Raw genomic sequence first — 20,715 nt, 5'->3', positions numbered from 1 at the left:
ACCACTCAGCAGCAGTCCAGTCCTTTTTGAAGCGAGACGCTTCTGACGCTGTCTGTTGTTCAAGAGTGGTGTGACACAAGGAATGCGACAGCTGAAACCCATGTCTTGCAAATGTTCTTTGCGTAGTGGTTCTTGAAGCACTGACTCCAGCTGCAGTCCACTCTTTGTGAATCTCCCCCACATTTTTTTATGTGTTTTGTTTCACAATCCTATCCAGTCTGCGGTTATCCCTATTGCTTGTACACTTCTACCACATCTTTTCCTTCCCTCCGCCTCTCTATTAATGTGCTTGGACACAGAGTTCTGTGAACAGCCAGCCTCTTTTGCAATGTCCTTTTGTGTCTTGTCCTACTTGTGCAAGGTGTCAATGGTCAGCAGTCTTCCCCATGATTGTGTAGCTTACAGAACTAGACTGAGAGACCATTAAAATGCTTTGCAGGTGTTTTTAGTTAATTAACCGGTTAGAGTGTGGCACCAGGTGTCTTCAATATTGAACCTTTTCACAATATTCAAATTTTCTGAGATACTGAATTTGGGATTTTCCTTAGTTGTCAGTTATAATCATCAAATATTCATTTGAAATATATCAGTCTGTGTGTAATGAATGAATATATGGTAATATACAAGTTTAACTTTTTAAATGTAATTAGTGAAATCAACTTTTTGATGATATTCTAATTATATGACCAGCACCTGTAAATGCTATAGAATAGGTGTGCCCAAACTTGCTCCTAGAGGGCTGTGTCCTGCACAGTTTAGCTCCAACCCCAATTAGACACACCTGAAAAAATAACTTATAATTAGCTCTTACTAATCATACTAGAAACTTCCAGGCAGCTGTGTTGAGGCAAGTTGGAGCTAAACTCTGCAGGACACCGGCCCTCCAGCAACGAGTTAAGGCTCCCCTGCTACAGACAATTCAAAAGCGTTTTGTACTTATGTAGCTTCATATGCCGTTAAAGGGTAGTCACTGACTTAGGTCAATTGGAGCTCTTGCTAATTAATGCAGTGATTAAAGTTCTCATTAGCTACGACGGCTTTCCGTTAATTGCAGCGAGTCTATGACGGATTTCTGTCAACTGGGAAAAAAATGAAGGTATAAGAAACATGTAAGTTAGCGCGTTGTTGTTGTGCTGGCATACCGAAAATGATCCCTGCCATAACCGACAGTATAACACCGCTCGCTTTACTCATAGTCGGATTATTAGCACAGAACACAAAGCAATAATCAATTATAATTAATAATAACATTTTTACTCATTCCCGCAGGCTCTGCGCTTATAACGCGATGACGGAACGTATAATTTGCACGTGCTTTGAGTTTTGAGAATACTCGCGCGCTCTCATTTTGTGCGCCCCCATTCACTATAAGGAATTTGCAAATGTGATTTCGATTAATACAGTTCAGTAAACAAGTACTGCATGATTTTGTTCTTTCATTAACGAAACTAGTTCCATATAAAGTAACCACTCCCTCGCTGTGCAACTCTAAAAGCAAGCACAGAATGAAAGTGTGTTTTTGAACGAATCCAGTGAATCAGTGATTCATGATTACCCCTTCATAAAGACAGTCAATTGCTTCATTCCTAAAGTCCTACAAGTCATAGGGTGTGAAGGGGCTAAAATGGAACATTTGGTCCATGACAAAATGTTTGTTAAACCCACTCACTACAGATAGGAAAATATATCAAGTTAAAATGTAAAAATTATAAAAAAAATCAACATTTAATATTTTTTTATCAAACATTTGCTTTTTTTTTTTTTTTTTTGCTTTTTTAATTTATTAGCTTCCTAGCATTTGCCTTAAATTACAATAATTTTGTTTAAGTTATTACTGAAAGACATCAATCAAGCCAGGTGAAAGTCAGAATGACTCTGCATAAATTGTTTTTCATCTCTTTCATTTTCCATATTTATCTTGTTTATTTTAATTTGAATATTGATCTTCAGCTATAAAACTGTCAAATTATCAATTGTAATAAATCAAGTTAATATTTGATAACTTTCTTTGACGTTTAAATGGTTGAAATTCTCTGTCACTGGAATCCACTGTAGGTAATACTTCAAAACATGGTTGAACTAAACCATGAGAAATATTTGCACATCATTTATTAATCTTGGTCATTGTTAATTTCTACAAAAAATACAAAGCATTTTTTACAGTTAAATTTAATATAAATAATAGAATGTCTATACATTAAACTGTAAAAAGTGATTGTTTGCTGTTAGGTTATTATACTGCTAACAAATATGAACATAGAACCTTTTATGTAAACAAACCCAAGTTTGCCTAACACCACAATTGCTTCTTTTTCATTCTAGTGGTTTCTGTGCAGATTGTCTGGATGACGTTGCATAAGCGTTTACATAACTTTAGAGCTACCATGACAACGGCACCAGATCTGTTGAATCAGATTTTCATGTTGCCATTCTTCTGCTCTTGAGCTGATGAAGCGACACATTGTGATAACACAGACTTGGTTCTCTTTGTGAGTGCTGCTGACTCTTGGATAGACTAAAGAGAAATGCTTTCAGAAGCCTTTTGAATAGGGCCCCACATTTTGCCTAACCGGAAACTTGTTGAGTCATAGTGTGAAAGGGCTAAAAGGAAACATTTGGTACATGACAAAATGCTTGTGTTAAACCCACTCACTACAGATAGGAAAATGTATCAATTTAAAATTTGAAAATTATTTTAAAATATCAACATTTGAAACGATTAATCTCTGGATTAATAATAATATGTAGTAGTGTAGTCTACAGACATCTTAAAAGGCACCTATTATGCCCCTTTTTAAAATATGTAATATAAGTCTCAGGTGTCCCTGGAATGTGCCAGTGAAGTTTCAACTCAACATACCCAACAGATAATTTATTAAATAATTTAAAATTTTTTATTTAATTATTTTAATAGGAAGATTCACACTCTTTTCATGTCTCTATCTTTAAATGCAAATGAGCTGCTGCTCCCCGCCCCCTTTACCAGAATATGGCTGTGCCTTACAGTTCATACCTCAAATACTTTGCAAGAAATTGTTTTATTGTATATTGCGCTGAAATCATGTTTTTTAAAGCCATTTCAGTTTGAACGTCTGATATAGTTTTTTCTGAGTGCACACATCCAAAGCACGTTGTACAGAAAGCGGCTATCACACGCAGGGTTGCCAGGTTTTCAAAGGAAAGCCACCCAATCATTACTCAAAACTAACCCAATTGTGTTTCCTTGGGCTAAATATCATGTTATTGGAGTCCCTTCAACCCGCCACATTCCCTTTTCTAGTATCCAAATGTATCTCACACACAAAATACTGATATATAACCAAGATGGTTGTATTCCATATAAGTGTGTTTGTTAAAGTTGGTTGGTTTTAGGGGAGTTTGATCTTATTAAAAATATGTGTGGTTTTCTCATCTCTATTCGCAATTTCCTTTGTACAGCAATTTGGATCCAATAATGTGTGGGCGAAGGTCTGGAAGTTTCAGCTTGGATAGCAGTGCAGCTTTGTACTCCTTAAAAGCAGATTGGCATTGTTTGATGTAACGACAACAGTTTGCAAAATTTGTGCACAGAATAACACAGTTTTAATGTAAAATTACACCTATATAAAAATATTTGCTTTAAAATTACAAAGAACATATGTTAGTTTGGATATAAATCTTTAATACAATGACCAACATATTTAATTACAGAATATTTTTGTAACTACAAATAATTATACATAATTTAAGAAAACAGGAAGAAATACTATATAAATCAGTAATTTTCCTGTATAAAAAAATACTGTAATTTGTCTTTAATGATACACATAACATTCAAGTTGTTAATTTAGTTAACAGTTAAAATGTTCTAGCTTTTTTTTTTTAACACATCACATTATGAGAGCGTTCTATAAAAAACATTCCGTCATGTGAGATTGTGATATCCTTATAAAGTTTTCCTAATGTGACTGTGAAAATGCTCTTCTTTTGTTATTGTGTGCCGATGTTTTCGCAAGAATATTGTATAATGTTACCTTATCAACATCCTCAGAATGATGCAGTTAAAATGTTCTAGCTTTAACTCATCATGACATTTCAAATGTGATATATATGTTTACATTTAACAGTTTATAAGAACGTTATTTGAAATGGAAAAACACCCTTTAAATAATCTTTAAACATTACATTGAAATGTTTCCTTTAAAACATTAACCAAACCTATACAGAATGTTATAAGGTTCTGGGAATATCCCCTTCTAGCTGGGGCTTCACAATCCTTAATTAATAGGGGTGTAACGATTCACTCGTTTTTTCGATGCATCGATTACAAACCCTGTCGATTCACATATGCATCGATCTTGAAACATGATTTTTGAATCGTGAATCGCCCGATCTTGAACAGCAATCGATTCAAAATGCTAAGAATCGAATGAATCGCGATTTCTATAGCGATTCAATGCTTTCAAAATGTATACACATTAAATTACTACACGCACGAATTAATGGAGACCTTGAAGAGTGTTCGTGAATCGTGAATCGTGAATCGTCTAAATCATACGCACAGATCCACTGAATGATAAATGTTTTTAAACAATGCGGATGAACCGAATATACGAAGGAAACTTTTAAAATTAACCACAGCATTAACAACGACCTTGAAATAAGAGTGCAAGATTTATCTGATAATCAGATGCATGAAAGTGGCGTTTGTTTCTTTAGCAAACAGACATCTGGCGCGTTTTCTCTCAACATCATTCGCTGATGTAGAGGAAAAGTTAAATAGAGATGAAGACGTTTTCACACTGAAAGAGAAGCGATCTCGCTCTCATAGACGTGCCAGGCTATCTGCAGCTAAACTGAATAAAAGCAGAATGAACTGATGAAACTAAAAAGAAAACACAAACAATTTTTGAATGATGCAGTGCTAATTGACATTTATTACAGTACTGAAACTATAAAGTATATTTTCTACCTTATTCTGTGCAGAAAATTTAAATAATTGCTAATTAAATGTAGCCTAGTAAAACAATCATAAAATTGTCATTAGGAAAAAATATTGATTACAAATGATTGATTATTGTCCAGCAGTGTATTTGATTTATTACAGCTAATAAAAAGTCATTAAAAAAGAAGATGTAAGGCTTACATACATTTTTATATGCCATGTCGCATCATTAAACTAGCATTTAACAATGGACAAAAGGTTTTTGTTTTTTTTTCTAACCTATGGTTCTCTAACCATAAATGCTACTGTAATTTGCCCCCTGACTAAGCATTTAAAGAATTTAGTAGAAGCATTTAAATAATCCCGTGAATGCACTTAAAGAATGCAGAATCGAATCGTTATAATCGAATTGAATCGTTCTAAATTTGCAAAAATCGTTCTTGAATCGAATCGAAAACCTATGAATCGTAATCGAATTGAATCGCTGCCTTGCCAAAGATTCACAGCCCTATTAATTAATGTATCACAATGTTCCCAAGACACCATGTTCTTTAGTAAAATGTTTGGTAGATAGCCAAGATCAAGTCCTTCCAAACCCTAAAAAACTCTTATCAACGCCTCAGTCAATAATTCTGCAATGATTTTTGCCACTGCATTGTACAGACAGTTTATACATGGTTCGCTGACAAATCTTTTTTTCTTTTAAGAAATCAGAAGTCAGAAAAAGCTTTATTAACAAATATTTTTACACAGAAGGAATTTGACTTGGTGACAGGAGCTTCCCGTGCAGAAGAAAGTATCAGACATAGTACAAACATACATGATATACACATTAAAGATGAAATACAACTAATACAAAGAACAGAGTTATTAAATAATGCACTATATACGGAGGTACAAATAAAGAGATAAAACATAATTGTTTATGAACATACAGATGTTATTAATAATGACCAGTTTATGTAGTTTTATGTTGTTTTGTGACATACCATTTTGACCCATTGCAATTGAAATTCTATAGCATTCTTTGAAATGCCTTGGAGTATATGTTAATATAATGGTGTATGGTACATATCAAAATACCATGGTATTGCCACAGAATACTATATTGCATTTGTCCTTCATGAACAATTTTAATTCATGATTCCAGTCCACAGGCAACATGGTTCCCCTTTTCTGAGGTGTGATCATATTTCTAGACATGCTGTTCTACTTCGTTACATGCTGAAGTTGCCAAGCAGGCACTGTTCCCATGTACTATTTACTAAAATGTCTCTTTTCATAACTCTACTAAATGTAACCCAAATACACCAATGAGAAAAGACCTTGAATGAGGATTTAAGTAATTAGTTCCCAACAATGGAAACTTTCTTTCTATTTTGAGGAGGATGGGGGTCAAAGAAAACAACACAGAAGTCAAGCATCACCCGACCTAGTAAGCATGTCACCAAGTCACTTATTATTACTGTTTTTATATTGTAATTAAAATATAAGGATTGATGTAAAACAGGTGTGTCCAAACTTGGTCCAGGAGGGTTTAGCTCCAACTTGTCTCAACACACCTGCCTGGAAGCTTCTAGTATGCCTGGTAAGACCTTGATTAGCTGATTCAGCTGTGTTTAATTATTGTTGGAGCTAAACTCTGCAGGACAGGGCACTCCAGGACTGAGTTTGGACACCCCTGATGTAAAGGGTTTACATCTAAACTTTTACAACAAGCACACTGAGCAGCATCTGCAAAGTTCAGTAAAAATATAAAGGAATATAAATCATAAAAAAGAGGGTCAGAACAGGAAGTCTGCTAGCTGTAAGTCACTTGACCTGACCAAGTAAACATTATTACCCAGTTTGCTTTTTTTTTTTCATACTGTATCTAGAATATTGCCATTAATTTAAGGAGAAAATAGCCAGTGCTATCAAAATGAAAAACATTATGTTCAGGGGAAAAAAAAATAAACTGACAAATACAGATATAGCTAGACAAATATACAAACCAAATGCACATACAAATACACAAACCACGAATATAAATGAAATCCACAAAACTTTAGCAGTTCTCATTGCTGTCAGACATGAAGTATATTCTATATGGTATAAACATTTAGTTTTGTCTTGTGAATAAATAATCTTCCTTAATTCAAATTTTTATTAAAAGAAAGGCTAACAGTAATTGTTTATGGGGCCAAAAAATGTTCTAACTTTCTGTATTGGAGATTGCTTTGAGTTTAAACATTACTTTCTTTGAGCCGTTTGCGGTAGTAATCTTTCTTTTACTGTCTATGGTAGTAATGGTAATGCTATGGCAGCGACCCCTTCAAGCTGCTGCGTTTGCTGATTGGCTGATGTGGAGCGAGAGATAGAATCAGGCCAATCAGAGATATGAGATCTCTGTCAGCGAGTGGAAAACTACAAGCTAGAACACGCTCTTACGTCACCCCTCGCCCAGCCAATTATAATTCTAATCGTCACGTCTTTGCTCTATGATTGGTTCGTATGGGAGCACCGTGAAGAATAGTTATAAAATCCATTAAGCGCACGAGTGTCGTGAGGCTGTAAAGGTGCAGCATCTCGCTATACAGCCTCACAGAAGCACACTGTAAGCTGCGTCAGTAACTCTCGATTTAAGATATTAACAAAGCCGCTCTACATCAAAAGTCAGGGCTTTGCTGTTTTGCGTGAACTGCGAGTTACTCGGATCTTGGTAATTTGCATTACAGGTAAGTTACGTGCCTTTTCTACATTAAATTCGTGATGGCTTGTGCCAATGTAAGTTACATTACAAAACTTGACATCGTTACCGATCACGATCTGATTCATCGCTTCATATTTTGCACTCATATCACCTCTTGCATAATTTAAACCAAAGATCTTTGTTCTAGTTTCCTTCTTTTGGTGTGGTGTCGTGTCTGTAGGGTATGGAAATCTCTTGGTCATGTCAGGAAAATGCACAGCGCATTAACAGTTATAAAAAGAGCACGACTGAAATATACGCATCTGGGTTACGTAGCAGACGGTTACCGGCTTTCGTGTCATCTTCAGTAAAAGCCATTCAGATAACCTGCAGTGTCGGGTGTCTGATCGGGCTGATTCGCGCATCTTACCAACGGCAGAAACGCATGCCGACTGCCCTGGAAAGTTTTATGGAGAGCAAATGCTTCACTTATGAAATTCATTATCAACATTTAAAGTAAAGAATCTAAGGGAAAGAAAGAAAGAAATGTAATTTATAGAATGTTTGGGACTGACGACTTCAGTCACAATTCACTTCCATTGCATCATTACCCATATAAAGAAAGTAAATGGCTAAGACTGTCATTCTTACTAACATCTACTTTTGATTTATTTTTTTGCTCGTTTGGAAGTGCATGAGCGTGAGTATATGATGACAGGCGCACGTGAAAGCCTAGGGTTTATTAGTTCATTGATGGGACACGGCAATCTACTTGTCAATAAAAAGAAATCGCTATTGTCAGTCAATGGAGAAAACCGTTGCAAGTGTTTTAAATTCAGTGAGAAAATATGAGCAGTCCGATCATTTTAGCTGTGTAATTCACACGTTGGTAAGGTCCTAGTCAAGCTTTAAAGTGACGCGCTAACAGTTTCTAAAATTGGACTCGAATGACATTGAATCGTTTAAGTTATTTTTTTGTGAGTTTGGACCTGACCTTTTTTACCGCAGTCTCATAAACCAGAAAAAAATGTGTCTCTTATCCAGAACAGAAAACGTCTCTCACGTACCCCTGACACACGCCCCCTGGACTCCATTCAAGTCTGTAAAGTCAGTTACGTGCATTACACATGTATATATTTAAATAAAACATTAAGCAGAGCTTTATATTTAAGTGTGTTTGTGTATTAATAGGTGTATTTGACATCTGACACGCCGTGCGGTTACTATTCAGAATGACTCGGCGATTGAGACTCTGGCGCGAGCTGCTTTAAAAGGGCGCTGTCACTTTAAAGAATTCTGCAAACTCATGGTTACGTTGAACTTCTGTTATGTAATAATACATGTTAATTCATAATACTGACTGAAACTTATAGTTTGCCTTACTATGATGCAGATTATATAGGGTCATCTAATAGAAGACGTCAATATAAGTCACTATTATAAATCATGAATATGAAAGTGGAAAGCAGATCTAGTAATTGTGTATCTTGGGAGGGTTTTTGTGGTTGTGTCTAAAGTTTTTTTTTTTTTTTTTAATGCACCATTTGTTCTCTTTTTGCATGTAACAGGTGAGCCCACCATGGAGCTGCACAACAAAGACGCCTTTTCAGAGGATATCCTGCCTGTTGTCATTGTTGGTAAGAGTTGACATTATATATGTGCTTCACTGAGAACATGTGACATGTGACACCCTATCTTCCATGAGCACTCACAGTTGTTAATACACCTTCTGCATGCATAATGCATGTAAAATCACCCTTTTATGTTCTATTGTTTGTCTCTCATTGTCATCATTTTAGGCTGTACTTTTCTAAGAAATTTAAAATACTGTATTGTAGCCAAGGTCAAGTATTTACTAAAGGCCAGGTTTAAATGGAATCTGTGCATTCAGAACTCTCTGCACACAATTGGAATGCATGTTATTCACATGCATGTTCATGTTCTGCACATCCAGCATTCCATGCATTTATTCACTATTTTGGCTACTTTGATAATGCTCATATATAAATAATCATCTGAGATATGAATAGTTGATTGGAAGATATTCTAGAGCATTTCCAGTATTCACATACATGGCTGTGTTTCAGGTAATGGACCATCTGGGATTTGTCTCTCTTATTTGTTGTCGGGATACACACCTTACTTTTCCCCCGATGGCTTCCATCCCAACCCAATTTTGCTTAACAAGCTGAGAGAGAACCGTAATTTGTCTTTGTTTGACCAGGTAATGCACACACATAATCCTCCCCCTATATACATTTACCACACCTATTAAAGCCTCAATATACTTAAAGTTGAAGCACAAACTCTCGTGTCATAATTTCAAACAAAATCAGGTAAAAAAAAAAGTGAGTTTTCTGTTCGTTTTGGGAGTTCGAAAAGGCTTGCCAAAGTGAACTCCCAGAAAAAGCTTGCTCCGGCTGCAAAATACCTTCGTGCTACCACTGGTCCGTGGCGATTATGTAATGTGTAGTTGTGCGCTGAGGCTCCGACTTCCTTCACGCAGAGCGCTTCTCTGGCTCATTTCGTCTATTGAGTCCATTCATGTAAGATCTCCACGGGAGAAAACATGAACATGCTGGAGATCCACTTTGTAGTAGAAAATGAAGTTGTGCTTTTGATGAAATGAGGCACTTTTTCCATGTTTGATACTGTAAAGCTTCTTGCTTTTAAGCAGATGCCGTGCATACATACCCATGTTGTTGTGATCAGATGCTTATCTTATGCTTTCTTTAAAAACATGCTTGCAGTTCTCTCAGTTTTGTTGTTTATTTTGTTACTGAGAGCAAAGTGCGCAGCACATATTTACATATTCAACGAAGAATGAAAAAGAACTTCGCTGTGAGTTTATCGGGGCCTTTAAGTGAATATTGTCAATGACAATAGTGGCAGAATGTAAGAACACACATTCTCATGTTCAAATACAGAATACAAACCCAGTTTTGTTTTAAAATGTGCATGTAGGATCTGGAGTACCTGTGTGAGGGTGTAGAGGGCCGTTCGTCAAACCCTGTGGCTGTGCTCTTTGATGCACTCCTTCTTCCAGATGGTGACTTTGGGGTGGATTGTGCCTCCCCGCTGATATGGAGACATGAGCCGGAAAGGGCCACACCCCACCTTGTACTGGGAAAGGGACCACCTGGAGGGGCCTGGCATGTAAGTAACCACACCTAAAATATTTCTGGCTTCTGATCTAATGCATATTGTTCTCTTTTTCTGGTTAACTCTACTGTTGTTGTTATTATTATTATTATTATTATTTCAAAAGGGTGAATGTCACAAATACATGCACAGGTCTCGTTTCACTCCAAAATCCCAAAAATAAATTAAATATTCTTGATATTTCAGAGACATTTTCCAAAGTCTCATTCTTATTACTGTCATGTGGTAAAGAGCAGTGAGTAAAACATATAACTAATGCATATGAGCGTTTTACTTCTGTTCATCATAGGGTGCAGGGGCGGAGCCAGACGATGTAAACATTCGGGGCTTAGCCCAAACCATACTCCCCCTGGGAGAGTTTTTCCCCCATTTACGTCAGCTAAATACACTGTTTTTCAGGCTGTTTGAGATAATAGAATGCCAAAAATCTATACACTATCTGGATAAATGTTAATAGTTACTTAAAAAAAAAAAAAAATAAATCACCCAGTAAAGCCTACAACCTATTTTGTTGTTCTCCAGCTAAATTTCTAAATTAATCTCTCTTCTTATCCCACTAATGTGCCGAGATTAGCTGTAAACATGCCCTGAGATAACTTAGCATTTGAAACAAGCTGTGTGTTTCGGTTTTACGAGAAAACGTAACCCCCGAAATCGACTGACATTGCTTTTGAATCTCTCTCTGGCCAGTGAGGATTACTGTTAGTGTTCCTTTTAAAATAATTTGTTATGCCCATAATGTTAATTTCATCCGGTTAGCCAGTGAGCACGCTACGACACCAGTTAAATAAAAAGCCCACCAGCCCCTAATGACAATGCCGATGAAAAAGATTATTTGCACGAGTGATGCGCTATGCATTACCATCCACCACCAAGCACAGTAATAGAGCCGCTCCAGTATGATAGACTGAGAGGAAATGAAACAAAGTTGAAGTTATTTAAAAAAAACTAAAAGATTCAGGGCTTTTGACAAAACATTCTGGCTTAAGCCCCATTAGCCACCCCCCGCTCCGCCCCTGATAGGGTGAAATATGAAATGTCTTCAAGAAAGGTTTCATGAGGTTCACCTGAATACACAATTCTGTTTCCCACAGACTTACACTCCATGTGTGGCGGAACTTCCCCTGGGGGACATGCATATGTATATAATGTAAATCTAAAAGAGAAGAAGGGTTTATTGAAAGTTTAAATTAATTCTATGCCAGCAGGAGGCGCTTTAAGAGTGGCAGAAATAGTGGTTTCCCCGGTAATGGCGCTATGCTCATGAACGCTACTCTATCAGGAATTCTTGGAAAGATGAAATGAAAATGGCATCAGACCTTTTCTGAAGACAGTCGGTTCCCTTCAAAAAATATATACATTTATATAAAACATCCATTCTGCGCTTTGATTTTGAAACATGCAATGCTCATGTTTGTGCAACTAAGTTAAAGCATTTTGGAAAATCTATTTGTGGCGGTCAGTGTTGATATTGTTGCAGACCGCCTCAAATAAGTCATTGTATGGGGAAACCCTGCAAGTACAGCCCTATGGGAAGAAAATATAGATGGGAAAGAACTCGTGATTTATTAGTTGCATTCCTGAAAACAACTGCAACACTGTCCTCTACTGAAGTTTTGTACCAGATGATCAGATGTTATTCTTGTGCAGATGTTATACCATGATGTGAAGATGTTTCTAATGCTTGATGCCTGCAGGCGATGGAGGGCTCAATGCTGACACTCAGCTTGGCTAACTGGATGGAACTTCCTGGTTTGAAGCTGAAGGATTGGATGAGAGATAAACGAAGGTATAAAGAAATGAAACCGAAACAATAAATAAAATTAGTCTAGAGAACAAAGGGCTCATCTTTCATACAATATTCATTTTGATACAAAATTCTTGGTATCTTGAGATAAAAATTATTCCTCCTTTAAGTTAGTTCTAGAACTAAACTGAAACTATTAGGAGACTTTTTAAGCTCCTCTGTGTAAATTCTTTCTTTAAAAAAAAACCTTTTGTCTTTTCCTAAACCTAATGTGAGGAGTATAACGAAGTGAGCAATAATTATCTTAATTTCTCTTAAAAATGGAAATAACATGGTTTTGAGCCACAATGAGTTTAAACATTTGATGAAGTTACGAATGCACAAAACAGATCATCTAACTTACTGGTTTGTGTGTGCAGAAATTTACGCAATGACCGGGCCACACCAGCAGAGATTGCGTCGTACTATCAGCACTATGTGTCTAAAATGGGTCTGGAGAAGAGCTTTGCTTGTGGCACCACCGTGACCTCGGTGTCTCGGGCTTCCCTTGAATCTGGCCGATCCGTTTGGAAGATCCAAGGCCTCCAGAGAAGAGCAAGTAGTGGTGAAGGAATCGAAGTCCCTTTCTCAGTCTATGCAGAGAACGTGGTGCTTGCCACAGGAACCCACGACATCCCAGCCCGTCTTGGCGTGGATGGTGAAAACCTTCCCTTCGTTTGCCACAGCTTCTGGGAGCTGGAGGCCGCCATTTCCTCAGGCCGTTTGGACCGTGCCTCAGAGCCGCTTCTTGTGGTTGGTGCTGGGTTGACCGCAGCAGATGCCGTTCTCGCAGCTCACCACTTGAACACACCTGTATATCATGCCTTTAGACGACCTGTGAGTGATCCGGCGCTCATCTTCAACCAGCTGCCCAAGCTCCTCTACCCTGAGTACCACAAAGTGCACCAAATGATGAGCCAGCAGCAGTACAAAGTGGGTGAGACGGTGGTTAATCTGTCCAACCAGCCTCTTTCTTCACCTGCTGATGGCACCAGCCCATGTACCTGTTACCCTGGTTACCTCAGTTTCCCAAAGCATCATGTAGCTGCTTTCAGACCTGATGGCAAGTGTGTGCTAGAGGATGAGAGAGGGCTACAGACAGTGCTGCAAGTCTCAATGGCACTCGTTTTGATTGGTGCCCATCCCAACCTGTCATTCCTCCCAGAACATGGTCGCCCACTGGGGTTGGACTCAGAAGAGCCAATCAGTTGTCGGCGGAACCCACTAGATGTGGATCCATACACGTATGAGTGCGTGAAGGAGCCAGGGATGTATGCCATGGGTCCACTGGTGGGTGAGAACTTTGTGCGTTTCCTGAAAGGCGGAGCTTTGGCAATAGTGTGTGACATCATCCAAAAACAGAGAAAAAAACGTCAAGAGAAATGCACAAGGTCATTGAATTTTCAGCTGACCAACTGCACACTGGAAGCATGAAAAGACATTGACTTTAAAGGGGTGAAAATGCAATTTTGAGATCTAGCTATCTGGTACTTCCAGTATCCATCAGAAATGCCACATACATGGGGTAATATTCTCAGTGGTTCTGCTCCGACCGACACAGAGGAACCAGTTGTTGAACAGTTCCGGCCTCCCACTGCAAGTGCTTACATGTAGACGTGCAAATGCACTGACACAGATCTCTGCTGTTAATGGTTAACTAACCCGCATCTAAACATTCATCGGAGTTTATGGACAAAGGGTGCTTTAACCCTTCTAACACTTCAGGGATTCATTTGTCCATGGCTGCCCACTTGAAACACTACTCCTGTTCTCACAGCAATCATTTCTGTTGTGCCAAAATATTAACATGTGTAATCTCCTTGTTTTCAAATCTAAAATGTCCTTAATGAAAGGAAAACACAAAACTAATCTTTGCCGAGCAAATGATGCTGTTGTATCAATGTTTTATACCATCACTCGTACTGTTGTCTTCAATGAATGTCTAAATCATAGTGGACCTAACCCCCCCATTTCAACTTTTTGTCTTCCGTACATTGCCTTCCCAAGTAAAGCATGCAGTTGTAGTGGTTATACCAGCAAACCAGACTTGAGTGTCTAGAATCAGTGCTCTTAAAGCTCTTTAAAGACATCCTTGTTTCATGCTGCTGTTACTAACCAGAGTCAAACCTCAGACTCAGAGAGGTCAGGCTGCACTTACAAATCTGACCACAAGAGGGCCTCTGCACACCCGTGATTGAAGCTAGCATTATTGCATGAGACCTAATGATCACGGCATTATTTGAATGAATAAATGATTAATCCTACATAAGCTTATTTGCTACTGTGTTAACCGTCATGGGCCAATTTTATGGCCTCGAGGACCTTTTGATGCAATGAGTAAACTTTGTAAAATTTAAATGCAAATTATCCTTTATGAAAATGATTTTAGATTCAACGGTGTGATATGAAAGTTTTATTATTATTTTTTTTAATCTAAAAATTTATTCTGCTGTATTATTTGCATGCATGTTATAATCCCTGGCACCTCCGATTAAAATATTTTTTTCAAATAAATGTTCAAATAGTTTGTACTTTTTTTTTAAAGAAAAATATATTTTATCTAACATGGGTTGCCGAAAAATACTGTAAAAAAAACTGTGCCTTCATGTGTCTGTCTAGAGCTGCTACTTTTACTGGGCAGTTTTAAGAGTGTTGGTCAGAAAAGGTCATAAAAAGTGCAAAGCTTTTAGAAATTAGTTTAATAATTTTTTCATACATATACATGTCATCCATAAAAAAAGGCCACACGATAACAATATTTGTTCTGCATGTTGGTTAAACAACGAGATATGTATTCAAAATAATAAAAAAAGTCAACATTTCTTAAAACATTTTCTTCTCTTGCTTCACTACTTTTTTAAATAAGTGGTAATATGAAAGAAAAATACTGTATGTATATAAATAAATATTAAAATGATGTAAAAATAGTAGACTGTATATACCGTACTTTTTGTTATACGCTGGTATTGAATCACATATATATTGCAAAACATTACTAAACTTTCGCCACTAGATGGCAGCGTGTGTGTGTCAGTGAGTCTGGATGTTTGTGCTACGAGTGGGCCCACGAGGCTGTGTGGGAAGCTCTTTGCATCTTTGCAGACTGCTGAACAATGTGACCTCTGCTCTCTCTCACAGACAGACAGGTGGCCGCTAGAGGACGTGATGCTGAATTTATCATGTCTGCGTTGCTATGAGACCTAAGCTGAGAGGTGGACTCCTTTACTAACGTCAGATAACAGCACAAGGCTGAGCAAGATCACAATAATGCTGACTCACAGATGATATCCATGAAAACCAGCTCACTTGTGACTAGATAGATATAACATGATGTAGTTATGTGTGTTCTGATTCATCTTTATGGAAACTACATTTTAAATGGCTTAAGAAGAGAGAGTCTAGCAACTGTGTACAGCTTGTAGCCTAGTAATAACTAATCCACTAAATGGATTTAAATGGGTTTTATAATTATACATAATTGGTTAAGAATAGTTTTACTTGTTCGCCTTAAATGCTTTTAAAAGAACAAATATTTCATATTGTCTCTAAATAATTGTTATGAGGGCATGTTTATATAAATATAGTATGTTGATGATAAAAGTAACGGAAAAGCACGAACATTTCCGAAGTACTCATGCTCCGCCCCTTTTTGACTTCGTCGCCAGCCGATCCACACAAACGGGTGAAAGCGCGAGAGCGAGCGAGGCAGGAGTAAATGTTTACCACTGACTCTGTGGAATCTATCAGGACTCGAAACTTTAGTCAGGGTTTGCTGTATTAATTTTACCCGAAAAGCTTTTTCAAACGGCAGCCACTCAAAATAATAACAAGAAAGGATATATCAGCGTCTTGATCGACTGAATGAAACCATGAGGAATAAAAAACACGGCGGTTGTCGCGCTCTAAACTAACGCGACTATCGATCCAGCAGAGCCAAGCTTTTGAAAACGCCGAGCCAGGTACTTCGGTGCAGATTTTCAACGGTCGGTTTTTCCTGTGGGTTTACCTGTGCTTACGTGGCACGTCGACCTGGCGACTTATTATTAAAAATTTGAGTTTTTTTATCCACTTGTATCGTGGCGATGCGCTGTATTTTCAGAGATTTAGTAAGTTGCGTGGCCGGGACTAGTTTACTTGCGCCGGGCAGCCAATCAGCGGAATAACACTCACTATTTTTGCATTAATTTATCTTCTTTTGGCTATTTCACACGATAGCCTTTATAAACAGCCTCGTACCGCACCCTTCAGATATTGACAGTGGTTTTCGAGGCGAGCTTTCACAAGGAGGATAAGTGTCACCGCTGTGCGTGTGTTTTTGGGGTGGTAAAATGGATGCGGGAATGGAGAAGGAGTGCAGCGCTTTGGGAGGGCTCTTCCAAATCATCATGAACGACATGAAGGTGAGTCTCTCTCAGATTGAATAAAACTCACATCCAATGCTTTGATTCCCCCCAGCATCATGGGTGGGTTCGCTCTGTAGAAAGGCTCAGAATAAGTTAATTTCCAGCTGTTCTGGAGGGTTGGCAACAGTTCTGTGGTTGGCCGGCTGCTGATAGATGTGAATCCAGCCGCCCTGTGATGTGTTTCCCCATCCAATCACCATTTACATCTGTGTAGACTGATCATCTCGGATATATGAGTGCATTTACTATTTAGAAAGGCTGTATACATTTAGCTTTATGTGTAATATAGTAAAATATATGGTTAATCCATCTTCCTTGTTCAAAGACACTTCAAAGGGATTTCTGTCACACTAACATAAAACTAGCATGTTATTAAAATGGTTAATTTGACATGCACCATGGTGTGTGTGTGTGTGTGATATATATATATATATATATATATTCCATGTTAATGCCAGATCTATACACTGTCACAATGTCCAAAAATATAGTTTATCCATAATACCCTGTTGCAGTGATGGTACCATGGCAGAACCATATATACCATGTTTTAATTGCACATCAGCACTGTGGCATTTGCCAAATTTGTCATTTAAATATGGTTATGCATTTAAATAAGCCAGGTTGAAATGATGGTATATGAGCATAATAGTCATACAGTACAATGGCATATATCAAAGTGCTGTGCTATTACCCGGTCTAGTTTACAAAATCGATCAGTCTATCTAAAATGTGTTAGTTTGGTTTGTCAACTGTCAGTCTCCGCACATGCGGTGGTAAGTTATGTCACGTTGTCTAACACCAGTGTTGGTGAGCCTGTAACTTCATTGAACACTGTACCATAAACAAAGCATATTCTACAAATACTGCTCATTTGAGTAGTTCACCATTATAACCGTTTCACATCCTGTCATAAGCATGGCTCAATATGTGACTCTCAATATGTGGCTTTATTCATAGTATTAAAAGCTGGACGTTTAGGCTCAGTTTACAGGCATGCACTCAACAGAGCATTGTTTTTTGTTTTTCTGTCCTGAAAGGATTTCTATTATGACGTCGGGTTTGTTTATGCATCATACTACTCATTTTATGCGACTTATTGTGTTTCAAATGCACAGAAAAACATTTTGGATATAATTTTTTTACTTTTTGTTGTGCCTACAAGTATTCTCAAAAAGTATTTGGACACTTTGGCCACGCTGCAAAATATGGTAATTAAAATATAATAATAATGAAAAGTCACACTTAAAAAGAGTAACAATTCAATTCAAGTTTGTTTGTGTAGCGCTTTTCACGATACAAATCGTTGCAAAGAAACTTTTCAGAAAATTAAGTAGTAGCTGATTTAGCATTGAAGTAGTATTTAGTAGTAGCTGATCAGCGATCATTCTGGTGACTGTCAGTTAATGTACATATGGCAGAAATGTATTTAAATAAAATCAATTAAAGATAAAGTAATCAAACAGATGATGAACACTATTAACAGCAATTATAACATGATGGAATCAAACTTCTAGCAAAATTTGGTAGTTCTGTATTTTGTTTCAGGGTGGGCATCATCTTTGGTCCTCTGAGGGGTTGGCATTGGCATCATCTCTTCTCAGGTGTTCTGGATCCTGACTAAAGCTTGTTTAAATCTTAGTTACACAGAGAAACAAATAGAGACATAATAAGCATAGCTGTGGTTCCAACTTCCAACCAAGTAAAATCTATTTGTTTAACGCAAGCTAAAGAACAATTATGTGCAGTTGATCAGATATGACTGCAGTACAAGATTATGAGATGCATTATTTGAATGCTTGGCCAAAGAGATGTGTCTTTAATCTAGATTTAAATGGAGAGAGTGTGTCTGAATCCTGAACATTATCAGGAAGGCTATTCCAGAGTTTTGGAGCCAAATGTGAAAAAGCTCTACCTCCTTAAGTGGACTTTGCTATCCTTAGTAGTACCAAAAGTCCAGAGATTTGTTACTTTGGGGAGCTTGATGGGTTGTAGCAAGCTAAACTATTAAGGGCCTTGTAGGTAAGTAATAATATTTCGTAAATTATATGGAACTTAATAGGTAGCCAATGCAGAGACTGTAAAATTCGAGTAGTATGATTATATTTTCTTGACCTGGTAAGGACTCTAGCCACTTCATTTTGGCCTACCTGTAGCTTGTTTATTGAAGATGCAGGACAACCACCTAGAAGTGCATTACAATAGTCCAGTCTAGAGGTCATGAACACATGAACTAGCTTTTCTGCATCAGAAACAGATAACATGTTTCGTAGCTTGGAAGTGTTTATAAGATGAAAGAATGCTGTTTTTGTAACATGGGAGATATGATTTTCAAAAGACAAGTTGCTGTCTAATGTAACACCCAGATTTTTGACTGTAGAGGAAGTAACCGTACATCCATCTAGTTGCAAATTATAATCCAAGAGATTCTGTTTACTGTTTTTTGGTTCAATAAGTAATATCTCTGTCTTATCTGAATTTAATAGGAGAAAATAATCGGTCATCCAATCTGTAACATTTTTAACACACTCTGTAAGCTTAGATAATTTAGATGTTTCATCTGATTTTATCGAGATATATAGTTGAGTATCATCAGCATAAAAGTGTTAACTAATCCCATATTTTATAGTAATATTACCAAGGGGCAACATGTATATTGAAAATAGCAGAGTATCTAGGAAAGATCCTTGTGGCACTCCATATTTTACTGGTAATAATTAAGATGACTCCCCATTTAAATAAACAAAGTGGTAGTGATTGGACAGGTAGGATCTAAACCATCTTAAAGCCTGCCCTTGAATACCTGTATAGTTTTGTAATCCATCTATGAGTATGTCATGATCTATGGTGTCGAACGCAGCACTAAGATCAAGTAAACTAGCAATGAGATGCAGCCTTGGTCTGACGCAAGAAGCAAGTCATTTGTAATTTTAACAAATGGTAAGTAACATGAATATGCAACAGCATAAATTTCTTAATTTGTTCAAATACATTTTGGGCAATGTTATTTTAGTAACGTGGATTGCTGCATGTTTTCTGACAATTGCTTTTATGATGGTGAATTTCATTCAGAGGTTTAATCTTGAGTCTCGTGAGTGAATGAATGGACCAGCCGTTTTTTGGCAATGTTTAGCTATCCATTTGTATGCGTGATGTAAATGTGGAAATAGGCCATTTGACTCACAGGAAGGGGGAAGTGTGCAGGATATCCCCATTATTCCATCTGTGTGTGTGTGTGTGTGCTTGTGCGTGTGTGTGCCTGTGAATAAGGCTGTGACAGTAGCAGATTTATACCACCGTGGTGGTAATAGACCAACATATATGTACATGACCTCAATAATTTTTGATGACCCATCATATTTACTTAAAAATTTTAGTCACCATGTATTATACATTCCACTTTCACCTCGGTCTTTTGCAGCGTCTTGTACATAACATGGTGTAGTCTTGAGGAGCTTGTTCAAATTTAAAACATTTTTCTACAAAAAAAAGTTTCATCTTTCATTTTATATTTAGTGGCATAAAATGGTCTTTTAAAATGAGAATAATATCAATTATCTATATGATTGTATATATATTAGGGCTGTGTCATTAAAGTCTGTCCCATGATTAGAAGTAAATTATCATCTTTTTTTAGATTGAGCAGCATTCACTACACAGAGCCGTAGAAAGCGATGAATCTGTGATTAAGAACGCGATATTGCCTAATTGTCAGTGCATGCAATTAATTGCACAATCCTAATATATATAGGAGTGGGGGGAAATCAAT

General features: G+C 37.3%; 2 protein-coding genes across 7 annotated transcripts in view; both read left to right on the top strand.

Annotated features, from left to right (window-relative positions):
- The first annotated feature begins 7,451 nt into the window (after nucleotides 1-7,451).
- On the top strand, nucleotides 7,452-15,057 carry LOC128015954 (oxidative stress-induced growth inhibitor 1). The gene is made up of 6 exons (XM_052600227.1): nucleotides 7,452-7,641; nucleotides 9,164-9,232; nucleotides 9,683-9,819; nucleotides 10,560-10,751; nucleotides 12,455-12,546; nucleotides 12,924-15,057. The coding sequence occupies exons 2-6, from the start codon at nucleotides 9,175-9,177 to the stop codon at nucleotides 13,975-13,977; spliced, it is 1,533 nt and encodes a 510-aa protein (XP_052456187.1). The 5' UTR covers nucleotides 7,452-7,641; nucleotides 9,164-9,174; the 3' UTR covers nucleotides 13,978-15,057.
- A 1,117-nt stretch (nucleotides 15,058-16,174) lies between these two features.
- LOC128015953 (protein MTSS 2-like) overlaps nucleotides 16,175-20,715 on the top strand; it is a 53,173-nt gene continuing 48,632 nt past the window's right edge. For 3 of the 6 annotated variants that reach the window (XM_052600224.1, XM_052600222.1, XM_052600220.1), the window contains exon 1: nucleotides 16,217-16,943. In XM_052600224.1, the coding sequence (XP_052456184.1) occupies nucleotides 16,872-16,943 (72 nt within the window). In that variant the 5' untranslated portion in view covers nucleotides 16,217-16,871. Of the gene's footprint in view, nucleotides 16,944-20,715 lie in introns of all 6 variants that reach the window. The other 3 variants (XM_052600225.1, XM_052600221.1, XM_052600223.1) reach the window with 3 other exon arrangements.

The sequence above is a fragment of the Carassius gibelio genome, chromosome A6 (assembly GCF_023724105.1).
Source record: "Carassius gibelio isolate Cgi1373 ecotype wild population from Czech Republic chromosome A6, carGib1.2-hapl.c, whole genome shotgun sequence".
In the NCBI taxonomy this organism is placed as follows: Eukaryota; Metazoa; Chordata; class Actinopteri; order Cypriniformes; family Cyprinidae; genus Carassius; species Carassius gibelio.
The sequence above is the reverse complement of the archived record's forward strand: the minus strand, read 5'-3'. Positions and strand labels throughout refer to the sequence as shown.

Excerpts from the sequence above, each read along its gene's own strand:
- LOC128015954 (XM_052600227.1), top strand. The coding sequence starts at position 9,175 with ATGGAGCTGCACAACAAAGACGCCTTTTCAGAGGATATCCTGCCTGTT. Across the intron at positions 9,233-9,682 it reads CCTGCCTGTTGTCATTGTTG|GTAATGGACCATCTGGGATT; the intron begins GTAAGAGTTGAC and ends GCTGTGTTTCAG. Across the intron at positions 12,547-12,923 it reads TGGATGAGAGATAAACGAAG|AAATTTACGCAATGACCGGG; the intron begins GTATAAAGAAAT and ends TTGTGTGTGCAG.